Source organism: Mesoplodon mirus, assembly GCF_964341445.2.
Source record: "Mesoplodon mirus genome assembly, chromosome: 16".
Classification (NCBI taxonomy): domain Eukaryota; kingdom Metazoa; phylum Chordata; class Mammalia; order Artiodactyla; family Ziphiidae; genus Mesoplodon; species Mesoplodon mirus.
This window is the reverse complement of record NC_138992.1, coordinates 37,595,417-37,616,806: the sequence shown is the minus strand read 5'-3', so window position 1 is coordinate 37,616,806 and position 21,390 is coordinate 37,595,417. Positions and strand designations below refer to the sequence as shown.

The 21,390-nt window shown below is 44.2% G+C and overlaps 1 protein-coding gene across 5 annotated transcripts; it reads right to left on the bottom strand.

Annotated features, from left to right (window-relative positions):
• Positions 1-15,070: 15,070 nt before the first annotated feature.
• TSPYL5 (TSPY like 5) lies at positions 15,071-19,539 on the bottom strand. 5 transcript variants are annotated; one of them, XM_082601601.1, is made up of 2 exons: positions 17,140-19,539; positions 15,071-15,760 (listed from the first exon to the last, which is right to left on the bottom strand). In XM_082601601.1, exon 1 carries the CDS (start codon positions 19,409-19,411, stop codon positions 18,164-18,166), a length of 1,248 nt encoding a protein of 415 aa, XP_082457727.1. In that variant the 5' UTR covers positions 19,412-19,539; the 3' UTR covers positions 15,071-15,760; positions 17,140-18,163. The 5 variants fall into 5 exon arrangements, with proteins under 5 accessions (XP_082457727.1, XP_082457725.1, XP_082457726.1 ...); XM_082601599.1 differs by having other exon boundaries at positions 15,071-15,919; positions 17,250-19,539; XM_082601600.1 differs by having other exon boundaries at positions 17,250-19,539.
• Between the last annotated feature and the right edge of the window lie 1,851 nt (positions 19,540-21,390).

The window sequence follows — 21,390 nt, the reverse complement described above, 5'->3', positions numbered from 1 at the left end:
GCTAGGGCTGAGGAACAGTTAAAATAGCCAACAGGGTGGGGTGAAGTAGCAAAGCACTTACTCCCCACTCTAATTAGAACAGTCCCTGGAAAGAGGGATGAGAAATGCCATGCTGGTATGCCCCTCCCTGCTCTCTCCAACCCCCAAGAAAGAAGAGGCTGGAAAAAATAAGGTTAGAATCTCTGGGGGCAGGGGTGTGGGGGGGTGACATAACAAAAGCCCTAAAATAAAAAGGCGGGGAGGTCTCCCAGATGGTGATCTTACCAAAGTGACTGGTCTACAGGGAAGGTTCTCCGACTGGAGCTCTAGAGAAATAAGAGCCCATATTCTGGATCACCCTTTTGGGTTTCAAATTATAACAACTCCTAAACCAATTTATTATAGGTCAACACAATTATCAGCGAAGTATGTGTTTGTGTTTATCTGTTCAAAGGATTACTCTAGGAACTGAGGCCAAATTGAGAAGACTGCCTTTAATCAGAGGCCAAATTAAAATTTTGGCTGCTGCTATGGCATTTTTTAAAGCATTATTCAAATGCCTCTAACGTAACTGTTGAAGTGAATGTTCATGCTTAATTTGAATACTGCTTAGACCCACAGGGAACCCCCAAAAAGAAAAAAGAATCATAAAATGTCAGCCTTACACAGTAAAGCTACCAGGGCTGATGCTTAAATTTAAGATTGGTTCAGACCTCCTGCTGAAGCACCAAATATTTTTTTCTAGGAAGCCAGCAATGTTGTGTTTGACACCTAAAAATAATTTCCTTGGCCCAAATATCCTTAAATCATTGAAAAATTTATGCATTTTCTTTGGAAGGAAGTAACAAAAACCCGGCAGAGGATATAAAAATGAATCCTGCCAATTGAAAATAGTTTTTAAAGTGGTTCCAGGAGGACCTTCAAGATGGCAGAGGAGGATCTCATTCAGATTTGACGTAGAAACTAAAACCTTTAGAGGCAAGCAAAAGCTAAGAGAATTCAGCACCACCAAACCAGCTTTACAACAAATGCTAAAGGAACTTCTCTAGGCAGGAAACACAAGAGAAGTAAAAGACCTACAAAAACAAACCCAAAATAATTAAGAAAATGTTAATAGGAATATACATATCGATAATTACCTTAAATGTAAATGGATTATGCTCCAACCAAAAGACATAGATTGGCTGAATGGATACATAAACAAGACCCATATATATGCCATCTACAAGAGACCCACTTCAGGGACACATACAGACTGAAAGTGAGGGGATGGAAAAAGATATTCCATGCAAATGGAAATCAAAAGAAAGCTGAAGTAGCAATTCTCATATCAGAAAAAATAGACCCTAAAATAAAGACTATTACAAGAGACAAAGAAGGACACTACATAATGATCAAGGGATCAATCCAAGAGGAAGATATAACAATTGTAAATATTTATGCACCCAACACAGGAGCACCTCAATACATAAGGCAAATGCTAACAGCCATAAAAGGGGAAACTGACAGTAACACAATCATAGTAAGGGATTTTAACACCCCACTTTCACCAATGGACAGATCATCCAAAATGAAAATAAATAAGGAAACACAAGCTTTAAATGATGCATTAAACAAGATGGACTTAATTGATATTTATACAACATTCCACCCCAAAACAACAGAATACACTTTCTTCTCAAGTCCTCATGGAACATTCCCTAGGACAGATCATATCTTGGGTCACAAATCAAGCCTTGGTAAATTTAAGAAAATTGAAATCGTACCAAGTGTCTTTTCCGACCACAATGCTACGAGACTAGATATCAATTACAGGAAAAAAACTGTAAAAAATACAAATGCATGGAGGCTAAACAATACACTGCTAAATAACCAAGAGATCACTGAAGAAATCAAAGAGAAAATCAAAAAATACCTAGAAACAAAGGACAATGAAAACATGATGACCCAAAACCTATGGGATGCAACAAAAGCAGTTCTAAGAGGGAAGTTTATAGCAATAGAGTCCTACCGCAAGAAACAAGAAATACTTCAAATAAATAACCTAACCTTACACCTGAAGCAATTAGAGAAAGAAGAACAAAAAAACCCCAAAGTTAGCAGAAGGCAAGAAATCATAAAGATCAGATCAGAAATAAATGAAAAATAAATGAAGGAAACAATAGCAAAGATCAATAAAACTAAAAACTGGTTCTTTGAGAAGATAAACAAAATTGATAAACCATTAGGCAGACTCATCAAGAAAAAAAGGGAAAAGACTCAAATCAACAGAATTAGTAATGAAAAAGGAGAAGTAGCAGCGGACACTGCAGAAATACAAAGAATCATGAGAGATTACTACAAGCAACTATAAGCCAATAAAATGGACAACCTGGAAGAAATGGACAAATTCTTAGAAAAGCACAACCTTCCAAGAATTAACCAGGAAGAATTAGAAAATATAAACAGACCTATCACAAGTAATGAAATTAAAACTGTAATAAAAATCTTTGAACAAACAAAAGTCCAGGACAAGATGACTTCACAGGTGAATTCTATCAAACGGTATTTGCTTGGAGATATTTGACAGAGATCAAATTCTATCTATCTCTATTTAGAGAAGAGCTAACACCTATCCTTCTCAAACTCTTCCAAAAATTTGCAGAGGAGAAACATTCAAAAACTCATTCTACAAAGCCACCATCACCCTGATACCAAAACCAGAAAAAGATATCACAAAAAAAGAAAATTATAGACCAATATCACTGATGAAAATAGATGCAAAAATCCTCAACAAAATACTAGCAAACAGAATCCAATAGCACATTAAAAGTATCATACACCATGATCAAGTGGGGTTTATCTCAGAAATGCAAGGATTCTTCAATATATGCAAATCAATCAGTGATACAGCAAATTAACAAACTGAAGGATAAAAACCATATGATAATCTCAGTAGATGCAGAAAGAGCTTTCTACAAAATTCAACACCCATTTATGAAAAAACCCTCTAGAAAGTAGGCATAGAGGGTTTTTAACACCCTATAGTAAAGGCCATATATGACAAACCCACAGCCAACATCGTTCTCAATGGTGAAAAACTGAAACCATTTCCGCTAAGATCAGGAACAAGACTAGGTTGTCTATTCTCACCACTATTATTCAACATAGTTTTGGAAGTTTTAGCTACAGCAATCAGAGAAGAAAAGGAAATAAAAGGAATCCAAATTGGAAAAGAAGGAGTAAAGCTGTCACTGTTTGCAGATGACATGATACTATCCATAGAGAATCCTAAAGATGCTACCAGAAAACTACTAGAGTTAATCAATGGACTTGGTAAAGTAGCAGGATACAAAATTAATGCACAGAAATCTCTTGCATTCTATACACTAATGATGAAAAATCTGAAAGAGAAATTAAGAAAACACTCCCATTTACCACTGCAACAAAAACAACAAAATACCTAGGGATAAACCTACCTAAGGAGACAAAAGACCTGTATGCAGAAAACTATAAGACACTGATGAAAGAAATTAAAGATGATATAAACAGATGGAGAGATATACCGTGTTCTTGGATTAGAAGAATCAACATTGTGAAAATGACTATACTACCCAAAGCAAGCTACAGATTCAATGCAATCCCTATCAAACTACCAATGGTATTTTTCACAGAACTAGAGCAAAAAATTTCACAATTTGTATGGAAACACAAAAGACCCCAAATAGCCAAAGCAATCTTGAGAAAGAAAAACAGAGCTGGAGCAATGAGGCTCCCTGACTTCAGACTATATGACAAAGCTACAGTAATCAAGATGGTATGGTACTAACACAATAGCAGAAATATAGATCAATGGAACAGGATAGAAAGCCCAGAGATAAACCCACGTACATATGATCACCTTATCTTTGGTTAAAGAGGTAAGAATATACAATGGAGACAAGTCATCCTCTTCAATAAGTGGTGCTGGGAAAACTGGACAGCTACATGTAAAAGAATGAAATTAGAACACCCCATAACACCATACACAAAAGTAAACTCAAAATGGATTAAAGACCTAAATGTAAGGCCAGACACTATCAAAGTCGCAGAAGAAAACATAGGCAGAACACTCTATGACATAAATCACAGCAAGATCCGTTTTGACCCACCACTTAGAGAAATGGAAATAAAAACAAAAATAAACAAATGGTACCTAATGAAACTTAAAAGTTTTTGCACAGCAAAGGAAACCATAAACAAGATGAAAAGACAACTCCCAGATGGGAGAAAATATTTGCAAATGAAGCAACTGACAAAGGATTAATCTCCAAAATTTACAAGCAGCTCATGCAGCTCAATATCAGAAAAACAAACAACCCAATCCAAAAATGGGCAGAAGACCTAAATAGACATTTCTCCAAAGAAGATATACAGATTGCCAACAAACACATGAAAGGATGCTCAACATCACTAATCATTAGAGAACTGCAAATCAAAACTACAATGAGTTATCAACTCACACCAGTCAGAATGGCCATCATCAAAAAATCTACAAACAATAAATACTGGAGAGGGTGTGGAGAAAAGGGAACCCTCTTGCACTGTTGGTGGGAATGTAAGTTGATACAGCCACTATGGAGAACAGTATGGAGGTTCCTTAAAAAATTACAAATAGAACTACCATATAACCCAGCAATCCCACTACTGGGCATATACCCTGAGAAAACCATAATTCAAAAAGAGTCATGTACCACAATGTTCATTGCAGCTCCATTTACAATAGCCAGGACATGGAAGCAACCTAAGTGTCCATCGACAGATGAATGGATAAAGAAGATGTGGCACATATATACAATGTGCCACAATGGAATACAATGGAATATTACTCAGCCATAAAAAGAAACGAAATTGAGCTATTTGTAATGAGGTGGATAGACCTAGAGTCTGTCATACAGAGTGAAGTAAGTCAGAAAGAGAAAGACAAATACGGTACGCTAACACATATATATGGAATTTAAGAAAAAAATGTCATGAAGAACCTAGAGGTAAAACAGGAATAAAGACACACACCTACTTGAGAATGGACTTGAGGATATGGGGAGGGGGAAGGGTAAGCTGTGACAAAGCGAGAGAGAGGCATGGACATATATACACTACCAAATATAAGGTAGATAGCTAGTGGGAAGCAGCTGCATAGCACAGGGAGATCAGCTCGGTGCTTTGTGACTGACTGGAGGGGTGGGATAGGGAGGGTGGGAGGGAGGGAGACGCAAGAGGGAAGGGATATGGGAACATATGTATATGCATAACTGATTCACTTTGTTATAAAGCAGAAACTAATACACCATTGTAAAGCAATTATACTCCAATAAAGTTGTAAAAAAATCCAAAAAAAACAAACAACTAGAAAAAAAAACAAATACTGTATGCTAATACATGTATATGGAATCTAAAAAAAAAACATGGTTCTGAAGAACCTATGGGCAGGACACGAATAAAGACACAGACATAGAGAATGGACTTGAGGACACGGGGAGGGGAAAGGGTAAGCTGGGACAAAGTGTTAGCGTGACATTGACATATATACCTTACCAAATGTAAAATAGATAGTGGGAAGCAGCCGCATAGCACAGGGAGACCAGCTTGGTGCTTTGTGACCACCTAGAGGGGTGGGATAGGGAGGGTGGGTGGAGATGCAAGAGGGAGGGGATATATGTATACATATAGCTGATTCATTTTATTATACAGCAGAAACTAACACAACATTGTAAAGCAATTATACTCCAATAAAGATGTTAAAATAAAATTAAATTAAAATAAAGTGCTTCCGTCCAGTAATGAGTAAGACAAAGAAATCACAAAATACTTTCAAGAACAATATGCTGAATTGCCCTCTGACCCAGAGACCATTTGATCCTATGTTGGCTTTTGCTAAATATTTGTTTCATGCTTTTATTTAACTGTTCACTGATACTTAACTCCTCCCTCATTTAGATTATAAAGCATGTTGCAGGTCTATATCCTACAGTTCTTTCTAAACACCAGGGTGCCTAGCTCATGCCTGAGATCAGAGAGGGTACTAAACAAGCACGCTGTCCAAATCTATGAATAAATAGTGAATGTTCTCAGTCCTCTCAATTATTCCATTCTGGCTATGCCAATCACAGAGCCTGATGAGCCCTTGGCTTTGGTATCACGTGGCAAGTGCACACCCAACAGCCATGCTCCCTTCTTCCCTGCAGGCTGTGTGCCTAGTCCCTGGGAACTAATCCTGGTGGGTCTAAGCCAGTCATGGCGGTAGCATTCCTCTTGCCTAGGAATTGGTCTAAGAGGGGATATATATGTACATGAAACTTATGTCTGGCCAATGAGATGAATGAGGTGTTAAAGGAACGTGCACTAGAGATTTCAGGATAGATTTTCCTCCCCTGTAAGAGAGACAGTTCTACAGGAGAAGCCCCTGTTTGCCCCCTTGGCTACTTTTCTAATTTAGACACTCTCTTTAAGAATATGATGTTTAGAACTGAAGCAGCCATCTTGAGACCATGAGACAAGTTTGAAGACAAAAAGTCCTTGCTGAGTCTATGCCAAGGATGTTAGGAGGATGGAAAGAGTCTGGGGACTTGATAAACTTGATAACTGAGCAGCTAAGCCAAGCGTGGGATCACTTGCCTCCACGTTCCTTATTATAAAAACAGAAACTGCCCTTACTCTTGGACCTTTTTGGTCAGAGTTGCTGTTACTTGCACCTGAAAGCATTCTATCTGATTCATATTACTTTCACGAAAATTAAAAGTAATTATGTCTCCTCTCTTCTTCCAGGAAGGGCCGTATGATATAATGGAGAGAACCTCGGTTTTGGAGCCAAAGACACTCTCATCAGTCAGAATTCCAGCTGAGTAACCCTGAGCAAGTTTTTAACTTTCAGAGGTTCAGTTGCATCATTAACTGTAAAATGTAGATAGCAATGCAGATTTCATAAGCTTACTATTATAGAAAGTAAAAAATAATTTGCACATGTTACTCAGTCTGGCACGCAGTAGGTGCTCAATAAATGCTAACTGCCTTGCTTCCTTTCCCGCCATGTGATCCCCGTGTGGAGGAGAAGATTCAGTGAATTTTTTGTACATAGGGAAGCACACCCCTATGGAAATGTCAAGAAGGAATGATTTCTCACTGTCTGTCTCATTTGAAGACAAGAGCAGGGATAGGGACGGCTGTCTGTGTGGGAGAGAGGCTGCAGCTCAAAGAACAGCTTATGACGAGCAGGCTGGTCTATGCTGCCTGCACACAAACAAATCCCCAAATTTCGTAGCTGCAACACCCTTTTGTTGAGTCTGGTGCCTTCTGCGACTCAGCTTCCCTGTAAAACATCTGCTCAAGGCCTCAATAGAGGCGCCCTCTTCTGAGCTGCTTCAGGCCAGGAGAGTCTGTTCCCCAAACTGCCCACAGCTGGGAGCCTCTGAAGTGTGGACTCCACTGCTCAGCTGGCAGTGATCCTGAGTGAGCGTGCAGGCCTGGCAACCTCAGGGTGCCATGGGCCTGCAGAAAAGCAGCAGGCAGTCTGCAGGCCGTGTTCCAAAGCTGACTTTGGACACACACATGGACACACCCAGGATACATGCCCTCCCTGGACACACACCCAGATATGGCCCCCCACACACGTACACACGTACACACAAGCACACACACACTTCCCAACCCTGGTGAGTAGGGACAGTGACAGCCACCCTCTGGAGAGCTGGAAGCCTATCTGGGACCACACACCCTCTTCCCTCCCTCCTGAAGTCAGGAGACAATGTTAGTCTAACTCACCAACTCACCTGCAAACCGCGGCCTGAGGGGCAGGGCAGAATAGTGGTTAAGGGGCTCTACCCCCAGCTCCAGGAATGACAACTTACATGACGTTGAACCAGTTATCCAAACTTTCTTGGGCTCTTTTATCTCATCTGGAAAATGCAGATAATAATAGAATTGTGATGATGTGTTTAAATGTTCTAGCACTGTGTCTGGCGTGTGGTATGTGCTCAGCAAAATAGACTAAGTCCCAAAGCATACTTAGGAAGAGACAGCTCCTCCCACCAGAGGACCACTCTAAGGTACAGCCCATCCAACCTGCCACCTTAACAGGCCAGAGCTCCCAAGACTAACATGTCCACCAGCCCAAACTACTTGTCAAACACCTCCTATGTGTAGGCACTTGGGATTCAACAGTGAACAAAGATCCTTGAAAGCTTACAGTCCAAAGGACGAAACAAACTCAAAGACAAAATCATAGCCTTGAATTGTGATAAGTGCTATGAGGGAAAAGAAGGAATACAGTGGGCAGTGGGGGTGGGAGTACCATTTTATCAGGAAGTCAGATAAGACCTCCTGCTGAGAGGAGGACACGTGACCATGGAGGAGCTCAGTGACTCTCCAATGTTGGTTGGATGAGTAAATGCCCCCTACCCCAGAGGTGGCTCTGATAGTAAGATGAGTTCTCGGGGCAGAAGATGAAGGGCTCTCATGATGATACACTCAGGCCCCACAACCTCACTTCCTGAGGGACAGTCAGCCCGGTCTCGCTCCTCTCTCCCTCTGAGTTTTCTGAATGTTCTCATAAGGTATCTGGTGCCATAGCACTAGGCGATGCAGCACCGGGCTTTGATGATCCTATGTGTCCTAGAATCTTAGAATTTAGGCTACTTAATACTGAAGCTCAAGGCACCTCTCCCCTAGATCCGCTCCTTGGATTCCATTCTGCAGGTCACTCTCTTGTCCAGCTTCTTTTCAGTGACATCATTCTTTTAGAGACTGACTTTGTTCTAACCCAAGTTTTTGAAGTCATTTGAATTCAAGGGACCTCTTAGCAGATCTCAGACTATTATACACATTCATGTATAAAGAGAGAGAAAGATCCCAGGAAAGTCATTACCAGAATAACATCGGCTTGGCTTTTTGTTTTCTATTATAGACCTGTGTGCTGTGGAATATTGCTAAAGCAGAGCATACCTAGTACATTTCCAACACTCTTCACTTGCTTTCCAGCTCACTTCCATTTTCCTACTTTATTTCCAGTATGCTGTGAGAGTAATTTAGTGCACTTTTTGCCGGAGGCTTTGTGCAGGTAATAGCTTCCTTCTCCCACTATCCTTTAATCCATTTGTATTAGGTTCATGCTTCTCCTTCACTTGAAATTATTCCCAGTCTCTGCTCCTGGGCACTTCCAACCTCTCTGTAATTTGTCACCAATGCCTTCGTGAATCATTAAGGACCGTTCATTTGCTCACTTGTTCAGTACTTCATGAGCACCTACTATGTGTGAGCCCTTGAGCTATGGGAATGCAAAAATGATTAAGACACACTGTTAATTACTATTCTGTGGTCTCAAGGATCTCATAGTCTCTGGTGGGAGCAGACAGGGAAACAGACAAGAACAAGTCACTCCATTAGGTACTATGAATCAAAGTATGACCAAAATATTGTGGAAATAAAGAGAAGGGAGGGACTAATTCAGCCTTGAAAGATTAAAAACTACAGCCCAGACAAAAATATCTGAGCTGTATCTAAGCACCAGAGAGGGTGCACAAGGGTGTTCCCCCTAGCAAATGGTGTGTGCAAATGTGCAGGGCGTGAAGCAGCACCATGGCATCCACAGAACCCACAGTGGTTCATGCTGGCTGGTGCACAGCACACGGGGCAATGGGAGAAACTCAGGGACAAAGATGAGAGGAGTGTGCTAAAAGTGAGTTTGGAGCAAAATGCGGGTCAATTATGTAGCCAAATGAAAGATAACTGTAATTGTAAGACATTAAATAAATAAAATTCCACAAGTCCACAGTGACAGTAAAGAGAAAATAAAGAAAAACATGTCCTTATTTGAAAGCATTAGAGGTGATTATTATATGCCAACTTCTGATTCTGAAAACTGATAACTAAAGGGAGCAAGTTAAGCATTTATACTGCCTTTTCAGAAGGAAGTATAGTTCATCACCAGATGATGAGGGTAAGGTCTTCCTTATAGAATACCAGCTAAGATATGTAAAGGAAATGCCAAACTTAGAAAATCACTATTTTGTAACCCACAGAGGAATATCTGATATGGGCAAATATCATCAATGGCTGCTAAAACCTTGGGATGAAAATTTAAGAGAACAGGATATTCTCACAGTGACCAAGTACCATCTCAGAGATTACCTGCTGATTGCAAGGGGAAAACCTGTCTTTACAAAGGAAAGATCTAGTGATCACCATCTTAACTAAGAGATCAAACTAACAGCATGATAGCAGGACAACCTGTCATGTACCTTCTGAAGTGACGCCTTATTAAGTACACACCTCATTTACACAGTATTCTTGCCAAAGGTGTTTCATCCAAATCCTCAGTTTTCAAGAAGTACAGAAGACAGAGAAAAAAATTAAATTACACCAAGAAGAAGCAATCAGACAAATCCAGAATGTGGAACAGCCTATAAGACAACTGGCCTAACTTGTTTAGAAGTTCAATGTCATGGGGGAAAAAAACTGAGTGGATTATTCTTGTTTTAAAAAGAATGAAAAACAGCAAAATGCCTGAATATTATTAGATCTTGCTTTTAAAACTAATACTATAAGATAATCCTGGGAGCAACGGAAAATTCTAAATACAGACTGAATACTAGACGTTATTCGGGAACTGTAACTTTCTGCAGTCTGATCATGGTTTTGTGATTGTGTAGGAGAGTATTCTTATTTTTTTTTTGAGATACATGCTCAAAAGGGGTGAAACATCAAATTATTTTCAAGTGGTTCAGCAAAATATAAACATACAGTCACATGAATAAACAAATATGGTAAAAAGTTAAAAATTGTATATATGTCCATATACACTACCAAACGTAAGGTAGATAGCTAGTGGGAAGCAGCCGCATAGCACAGGGAGATCAGCTCAGTGCTCTGTGACCACCTAGAGGGGTGGGATAGGGAGGGTGGGAGAGAGGGAGATGCAAGAGGGAAGGGATATGGGAACAGATGTATATGTATAACTGATTCACTTTGTTATAAAGCAGAAACTAATACACCATTGTGAAGCAATTATACTCCAATAAAGTTGTAAAAAAAAAGTTAAAAATTACTGAACTTAAATGGTAGGTATATACGTGATCACTGTACTTTTCTATCAACTTTTATGTGAATTTTCATAATAAAGAGGTTTGAAAGAAAAAAATGTAGGGTAAGATAATGAAGGGCCAGTCATGAGCTTCTTAGGATTCTGGACCTTACTCCTGAAGGCTTTGAACAGGTGATTGACAGGATCAAATTTACACCTTAGAAAGATTATTGGCTTAATGCATTCACTCCACTAGCATTTACTGACCACCTACACCAAGCGTTGAGTGAACCATGAGCTAGGTGCTGTGGGAGATAGGAGCACTAAAAAGGCATTGCTGGCCAGAAAAGCCTTTACCATAAACAGAGGTGAGACACAAAACACGGAGCACGGGTAGAGCTTCCCTGTCAGAAGAGGTGACGGGGAGAGCTGGGGAAAGCGCAGATGCTTGCACCTCCAGGTATTAAGTGGTGTTCCAGGTCACCAGCACAGCCACACCACCCCAAAAAGGATGAACCTACAAGTGACTAAGATCTCCCAGCAATTCTAGACTTCCGATCTCTTATTCCTTGATGGCAGAACCCCACTCCCATGAGAGATGCTGAAAAGTGCTAGATTTCCTTGAAGCAGAGTGTGGGAGTGTGACCCATTTCTGGCCCAAGGGACCTGACTCAGGTCCCCTGAAATCCACCAGGGACTACCAGCAAAGATTTTCTTCCCTGATAAAGGCAGAGAGGACCCCCTTGCCCTCCTTCCTGCCTTTAAGTGCAGCTGGATGAAGATGTGGTGGTTGGAGCTAGGGAACCATGAGGGGAAACCCAAGAGAAGAGAAGCAGAGAGGGGGACCCATAGCCCTAATATCCCTGTGCTACTGAAGCAAGCCTGCAACTTCCTATCACCTGACTTCTTGTTATGGGAGAACTTCTTGTTATCTTTTTTACAAATCACTCATATTTAAGTATAGATACTTATAGCCCCAAACCTCACTCAGCCTCCATCTGCAGCCATGTGTGTCTAGAGCCAATCCTGACCCTGGGACAGAGCAGTTAAAGGAAGCCTCAGCCAGAGTCTAGGTCACCCAGGCCATCAAGTCACTGCCCCTAGTTGAGCTCCAACAGCAGCTGCAGTGTGGGATGGTCAGGAAGGTTCACATTCACATGTCAACTCTGATTGATTGGCAGTGACTGATGTGCTATGCGGAGGGTTCTGATGCGCCGTGTGAAGGGTGAAATACAGGTTCTGTGCAAAGAAGTGCCTGGATTCCTGTGCCAGATACCTGCCCTGGCCTCATTTTTATCATCGCATGTATGGAAGGAGTTTGGAAGCAGAAGACGAGTTTGAGCCCTGGCTCTATTGCTTACTGGCTTTGTGATTTTGGTCAAGTCACTTAACCTCCTCGAGCCATCTTATGGGATAATTGTTATCACTGAGATAATGAAAGTGAATGTGCTTTGTAAACCATGAAGTGCCACGTGTGGGAGTTATTTCATCTCGTATTTGTCAAACCTCAACTGAGGACCAGGTTGATAGGAAGTAGGGAGAGGAGGAAGGAATTCAAGGTTCCAGCCTCGGACACCTCACCAGAGGGTGCTGATCCAGGGTAAAGAAGCAGGACTAACACAAGGTCAGAGTTTCAGGTGAAGGTGAATCAGCAGAAGTGAGTTGTGAGCCTAAATGGTGAAATATAGTTGGAGAAGATGCCAAAAGCAGAAGTGAAGATGCTAAGGACAAAGAGATAGAAACCACAGACTGGAGATGGGGTCTCTGCTTTAATTTTTTTTTAACTTCTTCGGCCCCGGAGGGATATGTCCCCACCCAGCGGTTAACAGTGGCTCCCCAAGGCTGAGGACTCAAGGGGTAAGAGGGTAGAAGGAGTTTCCAAAATCTTCAGAGGGGCAAAGGGAGGTGAAGTCCCCTCCCTAGGTGAAGCCACCCCAGGGCAGCGTGCCTCCTTCCCTTGTAGAAAATCAGTGCAGTAAGACCAGAAGGGGAAGCCCAAAGTGTAAGGAGACAGTCAGAAGTAGATAGACTTTCGGTAAGCTACAGGTAGCCAGACCACTTATTTTTCTCTCCCCACTCCCCTATGGCATAGCACAAACTCACGACATTCCGAAAAAGTCCAGCAAGTAACAAGTTAAGAAATTAGAAGGCCTTTTGCAATAAAACTAGGTGAGAAAGGGGTAAGGGACTCTCAACAAGAATTACTCCAAGAAGCCCTTACTCTCCAGGTTATTAAAAGTCTAAATTGTCTTGTGAAGTCTGACCTAGAGGCCAGAGAATGATCCCCCATATGGATCTAAAACACCCGCCAGCCCCACGCAGGAAAAGGGAAAAAAAAAAAAAAGGTGGACTGACAATTCCAAGCAAAAGCTGAGAGGAAGCTGAAACCCAGAAGGGGGGCAGAGTTCAAAGCTGTATTTGTCCATCACTTTATCTCTAATGTCTACAACAGAGATGATGAATGAATGGGCCCCTGGGGCGGTGAGGAGCCCCAGATCGGATGGGCTCTGCAAGGTAGTGAAGGGAGGGGTGTGAAAGGGGCCTGGGAAGTGGAGGCTCCACACCTGTGAAGAAGCAAGTGTGTGAGAGGAACTGGACAGAGGCCCCTCCAGTTTGTAGCCCCAGAGGACTCTGCACGGGTCTCAAGAGGACGCTCACGCCTGAAGGACAGGCTGCCCTCCATACCCTTTTGCACTCCACCTATTACTAATAGCGAGGCTCTGGGTGTTTAATTTTTTAGTTGAAAACATTCAAAATTGGGAGATTCTACATATTCTGATTCCCCCCATTCTTTTTTGAAGATGGAGCGACACTAGGCCTGCGGGCCCCCAGGTAAATGATCTGGCGCTGCAGAACAGCTGCCCCGATGTACACACAGCACCCACCTCTTCCCACTGCTCCCAGACACACACACAGGTAAGGCGGTGAAAACACAGAGAAGACAAGCACCTATAAGCCCAGGAGAGAGGCCTTCAGAAGAAACAAACCCTGCCGACACCTTGATCTCAGACTTCTAGCCTCCAGAACCGGAAATCATTTCTGTTAAGTCATCCAGTCTGTGGTATCTTGTTATGGAAGCCCTAACGAATTAATACATACATCCTTATGAAACAAATATGGTCCACTTCACAAATTTAATTACCAGCCTAGCCCTAAGGCATTTGAAAATACACTACGTGTTAAATTCATTCTTTCATTCAACATTTGAGCACCTACTAAGCCCTGAACACTGCACATTTATTGATTCAAGCCCAATATCTTATAGACCAATTTTATTTTCTTGTCATTTAACAACCCACTTCTGATTTTTTCCAACCATTTTCTGCTGGGAAGCTTTATGTGGCATTTGGTTGTCTGCTGCTGATTCTCCTGATTAATGGAAAATGGTCTTTGTCACGAATCTGTTATGAACAGTATCAGAAATCCTAGTTCTCAACTCCGGCTAGACATCAGAATCATCCGGGATGTTTTTAAAATACCTACACCTGGATCAATCCCTTCCTCCATTCTGATTTAGTTGGTGTTTGTGAGGAGCTCTGCCAGTACGTGTATATTTCTTTAAGCTTCCCAGATAATTCTGATATGCAACCAAGACTGAGCATTGTTATTCTAGTTTGAAAGGTCCTTGAAGGTCACCTCCTTTGCTACTCAAAGTACAGCTTGCAAACTGCCAGCACCGGCATCACCTGGAAGTGTGTTAGAATTGCAGAACCTCAGGTTCCGCCCTGGACTACTGCATCAAAATTCATATTTTAACAGGATTCCCCACAAAATTCAGAGGTACTCTAAAACTTGAGAAGCACTGGATTTCCACTAGAACTACCTAGAAAGCTTGTTAAAAACAAGACTGCCTGGCTTCTTCCCAGAACCACAGAATCGCAATCTCTGCTATGGGGTTGGGAATCAGAATTTTATATATTGTTATGTAGCTAGTCACACGCGGGCCTGAGGCTTAGGAATCACTCACGTATGCCATAGTATACATCCCCTCAACTACCCAGCCTCTGCTTAACCTTCCAATTCTTTTTTAAAGAAAAAAAATATAACAGAGATACAGGCTTTTATTTTTTCCATCATGCATGCAAGCTTACAACTATTTATACTGTTTCAGAACAAAGAAATAATGCATTATTACCAGGGTGTCAATTCCCCAGTAAGACAACCAGTTACTGATTACTTTTGGGAGGTTATTAGCACAGAACACAGCAACAATTTCCAAATTATACTTTCAAGCCCAGAGTTATTATGAGACCAGGACAAGCTGATAATTCTAATAGTCACGCAAGTCTCCATCTTACACAGGAAAAAAGACTGATGTTCTGGTGAAAGATCTCAAGTAAGCACCTTATCAAAGACTGACAAGTCTTTATCAACAAACAGTCTCTCTTTCCTTTTGTGGATGCAGGGAAAAGGCAGCATCCCCTTCATCTCTTTTTGAGACTTCTTGTTAATTCCGAAGACTTTCATTCTAAGGCCCACCTCTGGAACTTCATTAGTTAACAAGAAAAGCAAAAAACAGACCTGATGTGATGATGATAGTGCACCCCACCACTATCACCACCAACACAGAGTCCCAATCTCCCAAAGCAGTCCTGGTTGAACAGGCACAGGATCTTGGACTTTTGATAAACAATACAGGCAGGGAGAGGGAGTCACAGATGAAACCAGGTTGATCGTAATTGATAACTGATGTAGCTAGGTGATGGGCACACGGGGTCCAGAGACCATCCTCTCCACTTCTGTGCATATCTGAAAATGTCTACAATAAAAGAAGAAAAAGCTGAAAAAAAAAGCAGACCTGTACAGCTCTATTTTCCCATTAAGCAAAAAATGAGGAAAGTGGTTAGATTTACTTAGAGACAAAATAAGCAGCATATACGTTAATCTTCCACATACACAAGGCCACACCTAGAACAAAAGAGAAAGCATCCAAAGTAACATTATTCTGTTTTTGTTTGTTTCTATGATTTATAAAATCCACTAATGATGAGAGAGAGACTGGACAAAACTTTGGGCATACCCTCACCTAGGCATCGCATTTGCCCACAGCCCTTTCATTCTCCCATCCGCACCCTGGGGAAGGTCCCTCCCCATCCGCTCCAACACTGAGAGGCAGGCGTGTTCTCCCTGAGGCTCCTCAAGCCATTTCTATCTGCTCTTCCAGGGCCACTGCACACCAGACTCATTCCCACTCTGTGTTTTTGTCCCAACTCCCCTGCCCAAAACACCCTCTCGACAGCTCTGAGTCAAGACCTCCCTAGACCTTGGGGAGCTCAGAACAAGGTCTTCCATAAGGAAAGGGAAGTTAGTGGGTGGAGCGCAAGTGTAGACACAGTCCTACTTTCCCACCCTCGGGGATAAGGGGGAAAGAGGGCACAGATAAGCCTGGGCAGGGAGGGCCCCTGGGCAGGGAGGGCCCAGATCAGCTTTTACACCCACAGGAAATGAGCCTTTTGGAGATTCAGAACAGGTTCTGCCCACCCCCATCCCCATGCCCCAGGAGAGAGCCTTGGGATCCCCCACACTGGAAACTAAAGCCTACTTCTACGGGTATTTGAGGGTAGAAGCCAAGAGAGCAAAGGACTGCTAAGGGTGGGGAAGCTGGGGAATGAGGTTCCAGAGGGCGAGAGGCTACCACAGAGGAGGAAACAGCAGGAGGCAACTGGGTCTTAAGGGACAGAGGAAAAGGTCGGAACAGGAGCAACCCTGGTTCACAACACTGCTGCCTGGGGGGTTATCATTCTAGCAGATGCACAGCCATGAAAAGAATTTTCAACATCAGAGTTATAGCATGAACCCAGGAGTTGGGAGCAGTTGGCCTGCAGTTGGCCTTCTGGCTTCCTCTACCCTCTTCCAGCCCAGTGTGTGCGTGTGTAGAGCAAGTCCCCAGCTATCTCGCTACCTGTATGTAGAAAACCCTGGTTTTACAATTGTTTTGTTTTCTCTTTCTGAGATGTGGTACTACTGAAACAAAAAAAAAAAAAAAAAAAAAGGAAGGGAAGGAGGAGTGGTAGACAGGACAGGGAGAGAGGGAAGGGAGAGAGGGAAAGGAGGAAGAGAGGGAAGGAAGAGGAAGGAGGCATGGAGGTGTGAGATGAAGTAGCCACAGGCCCACAGATCAGAAATACCTCTTCCCCAGCAACTCCACTGGAGCACTCTGGTCATATGTGAGGAAGGGATGAGGGGAGTTGATCATCAAGATACCTAGATTATAGGTGAGCTCAGTCCCCATCCTCACCTGGAGCCACAGCTTGATGACAGTGAGCACATGTCCATACATACCAGCCCGCCCATCAGTCTGGCAGCCAAGAGGGTTCCCGGAAGGCTGGGGAGGGTAGGTGTGTGTCTCATGCACCGGCAGGGGGCCTGGGTCCACAAGCAGTTCTTGAGGTCCTTGTTGACCAGGAAGCCAATTGGGGCCGATAGCAACCTAGACAAAACTCAATGGCTTAATAGTGACGGGGCATGGTGCTGACCCTGATGAAGGTTCACCAGGAGAAAGGCCCAGAGGCAGGAAGAGATGCATGATGGTACAGAACGCACGGCCTACTGCTTCTCACCCTTAACCTGTGTCCAGGAGGGCAGCGTGGGCCCCTGGCCAAAGCCAGAGATCTGGTCGATGGCACCTTGGCTGGTGACCCCAGAGCCACGGAACAATCAGTTTTGGCCGATGGCCAATACCATGTGCACAAGCTTCATTTTGCAGTGGCAACAGAGAAACTTGCCATAGATGGCATGCATGGTCACATGAAGCAGCCCAGCAAGTCATGGGCCCTGGAGGAACAGAGCTGAAGGATGCACTGGTCCTCTTGTTGGATGACTCGTGAGTGTCCACGTTCAAGTCAGGTGGGAAAGGCCAGAGCCAAGAACAGGGCCCAGGCAATGGAGATAAAGGGCGCACACATCTGAATCATGTGTGTGTAACATATGAACAGTAGGGGTGAGATCACGTAACATGTGACACTAACGTAAAAAAAGCAAGAATGCCATGGGGAGGCGAAAGAACACGATCATAAACACCATATGCTTGTAACTGAAGTCCAAAGGGAATATAGTGCACAGAGGTCAACATGAAGAGAAGGCAGACAGCCAAACACATGTGGTCAGCCAGACACGGGTCCAGCAGGAGGTAGTAGGGAGGCCTGTGCAGAATCAGTTGGACTTGTTTACCCCAGGCTCTGGGGTCTCCACTGGCTGCCTTGCTGGACACGGCCTGCCCTCCTTTCCTTTCTCTGCTCGGGCCCCTTCACTCATAAGGTAGTACTGCAGGGGATTGGGCCACAACTCCTCGTTGATTATCTCCACAATCTTGTCAGACTCAATGGAGCTGTGGTTTGAAAACCACCCAAAGAAGCTCCGGGTGTTGTCTGGGTTCCCCTGGCTTAGGGACTGAAGATCGTGCCCTGGGAGCCACTGGATTGGAGTAGAACGAGACACCACCTGACCGGAAGGACCACACCCATATTCCTTGATGAGCACCTTATTTTGGAAATAGGGGTTGCGGCCAAAGTAGAACTTGATCTTGTAGCCCAATCTGGCGAGACCAAGCTCTTCCACCTCCAAGCTGTTCAAGTAGCTGAGCACCTCTTTATCTTGGTTGTTTAGAAAGGATGAGAGCTGGGGGTGGTTCTGAAAAGCCTGCCCCCAGAAGCCCGGGATATTCTGGATGAGGAGGTTCCTGCGCTCTAAGTGGTGCAGTCGCAACTGCCCAAACTTGCGGGAGAGCCGCAGGTAGGCCCTGTCCGCCTGGGCGTTCATGGTCTCCAGCTTCAGCTGGACGTTCTCCAGTGTATCCATGCTGCCATCTGTTGCCGGGGGCCCTGACCCTGCATCCTTCTCCACCTTCTTTTCCTCTACCACTGGAACGGAGGCAGACTCCCCAGTGGTCCCTTTCTTCGGTTTCCCAACAGCTACGGCCGAAGGCCCCCTCCCCACTGCGCTACAGGTAGCTGGGGCCTTCTTCCCAGTGGGGCAGCGCCGAATTCCAACGCGGGGGACATTTTTCGGCTTTCCCATGGTCCCCACGGTTCCCACGAAGACAGTGTCTGTCGCCAGGCGCTCCGAGAGGATTCTGGCCTTCCCCGGGCCGGGCCTGGTTGCGGCCTGCCCGCGATCCCCCGCAGCCCGGGCCCGGAGCGCGAGGCCACAGTCCAGGGGGAGCCGGCAGGCACCCTCTTCCCCGGGCTGGCGGGGCGGCGCGGGCGCAGCGGTTTCCAGGCTACCCCAACCCGCGCCAGCCTGCACCTGTGCCGCCTTGGTCTCCTCCCCGAGCCTCTGGTACTGTGGAGGGTCCGGGTCGCGAGGGGCGTCGTCAGGAGTAGCGCGGACTCGGCCTTTGGCGCGGCCTTTGCCATGGTTTTTGGCGCGGGAGGACTTTCTACCCCTACTTCGGCCGCTCATGACGGTAGCGGACTCAACTTCAAAGGCACGCTCCGGCCCTGCGGCCCCTGGCGCCAGCTCTCTGTCCCTGCCGAGAGGGCCTCTCCATGGCAACCGCCGACGTCACGACTGCACGACTGTACCGTAGCGCGAGGACTGGATGCGCCCGGTGATTGGCTCCACTGCCGCAGCTGCGCACCAGCCGACCCTCACAGACGCCCCCACCCCCATCGCACCCTAACTCGCTTTCGCTGTTCGAGAGGGCTGTGCTTTCGTTTAGTTTTTTACCGTTGGTCTCAGTTATGCCCGCGGGGTCCTCTTATAAAAGACACCCTCAAGACAGCCATCATGTCAGTTCCCCTATCATATACTTTCTAAGCTAAATATCTAAAGTTCCTTCAGTTATCTTCTGTGGCATCTATCATGATGAAACTGCTCCTGGTCTCTATGTCTCATCTTTGAAAGCCTTTGCTGAGGGATTTGCCCGGGTACCTTAACTCCAGGGACTTTAAAGGTAGGTACCGTAATGCCAGGCCACAAAGTGATGTGATACGTGGTGGGATGTTAGTAGTAACTACTTAAAAAAAAAAATAGCAACTACTATTTTATGAGTATCATTATGTGTCAGGCACTTTACTGTGTGCTTTATATGCATTTTCTCAATATGTTAAGGAGGTATTATCATTCTCATTTTCCAGATGAGAAAACTGTGGCTCAGGGATGCCGAGGAACATTCCTGAGATAACGCAATAAGGCATGGAAGCACCATTCTAACCCAGTTCTGACTCATAACCTTTATTTTATATTCACAAGTATCTAATCCTTCCAGACCTGCTCAGCTGTAAATTACTGCGTTAGTGCTTAGGAAGGCCAGCCTTGCCTGTTAAACCAGCATCAGCCGAGCACCTCTTCATCCTGGGACCATGACCTGAGTCCTCTAGCTGCCTCAGGCCTAATTTACAGAGCTGGGCTGTCACTCAAGGTATAGGGCCAGGAGTGAAGGATACAAGTCAGAATTCCTATAACTGGAGTAAGATATGAATGTGGTCAGAGAATGATTTAATTGTCATTCAAGGAGTGGAGCAGGGCTTCCCAGGTTAAAGCTCAGAAGCAGACCCTCCATCGTGGCAGTGAGGAGGCCCTAGAAACTTCTTAGAGACTGCAAAGAAACAGCCAGACAACCTATTTCGTGTTCACAAGAGAGCCCTGGACCATGCTTTTACTAGCCAGGTGAAAGGACCATGAAATAGTGAAGCCAGTGACGAGGTTATGACCAGTAGGAAAGTTTTCAGGTTGTCCCTTTAAGTTCAAAGGGAACAAGAAGGCCCTTGCAACCAGCTAATGGAGAGGTAAGCCCCAGCGTCTCTGGGTTCTCAATACCTCTTACACTCATGACTCTCTTGTACTCTCTTGTGGTTGTGGCCTGGCAGCCTGGCATCACCTGGAAGCTTGTTAAAAATGCAGAATTTCAGGCCCTACCCCAGACCAGCTAAATCAGAATTTGACTTTTAACAAGATCTCAGTTGGTTTGTATGCACATTAAAATTGAAGTATAGGAGACAAGGAAAAAGAGGAATTGTTTGATACAGTTGGGCCTTACTTTAAACCAGCCCGATACAAACGACTCTGCTAACTTTCCCAAAGACTCTGCAATAGCTTGCAAGGCTCTCCGTGATCTGCCAAGTTCCCTCCCTGCCACTACCCAACTTACCTCTCTGACCTCATCCTCTTGTCTCTCCCACCCCCTTCCAACTACACTGGCCTACTTAACTGTTCTTCAAAATTCTAGGTAGGCTCCTGCCTCAGTGTCTTTGCACTGGCTCTTCCTTCTGCCCTAAATTCTCTTCCCCCAGATATGGTTTACCACCTTGCCTGGCTCCCTTCACACTTTGCTCAAATGTACCCTTCTCAATGACCATCCTATTTAAAATTGCCACCCAGCTCCATCCTTCTAACTCTGCACTAACTTTTTTTATTCCTTAGCACTTGTCACCTTCTAA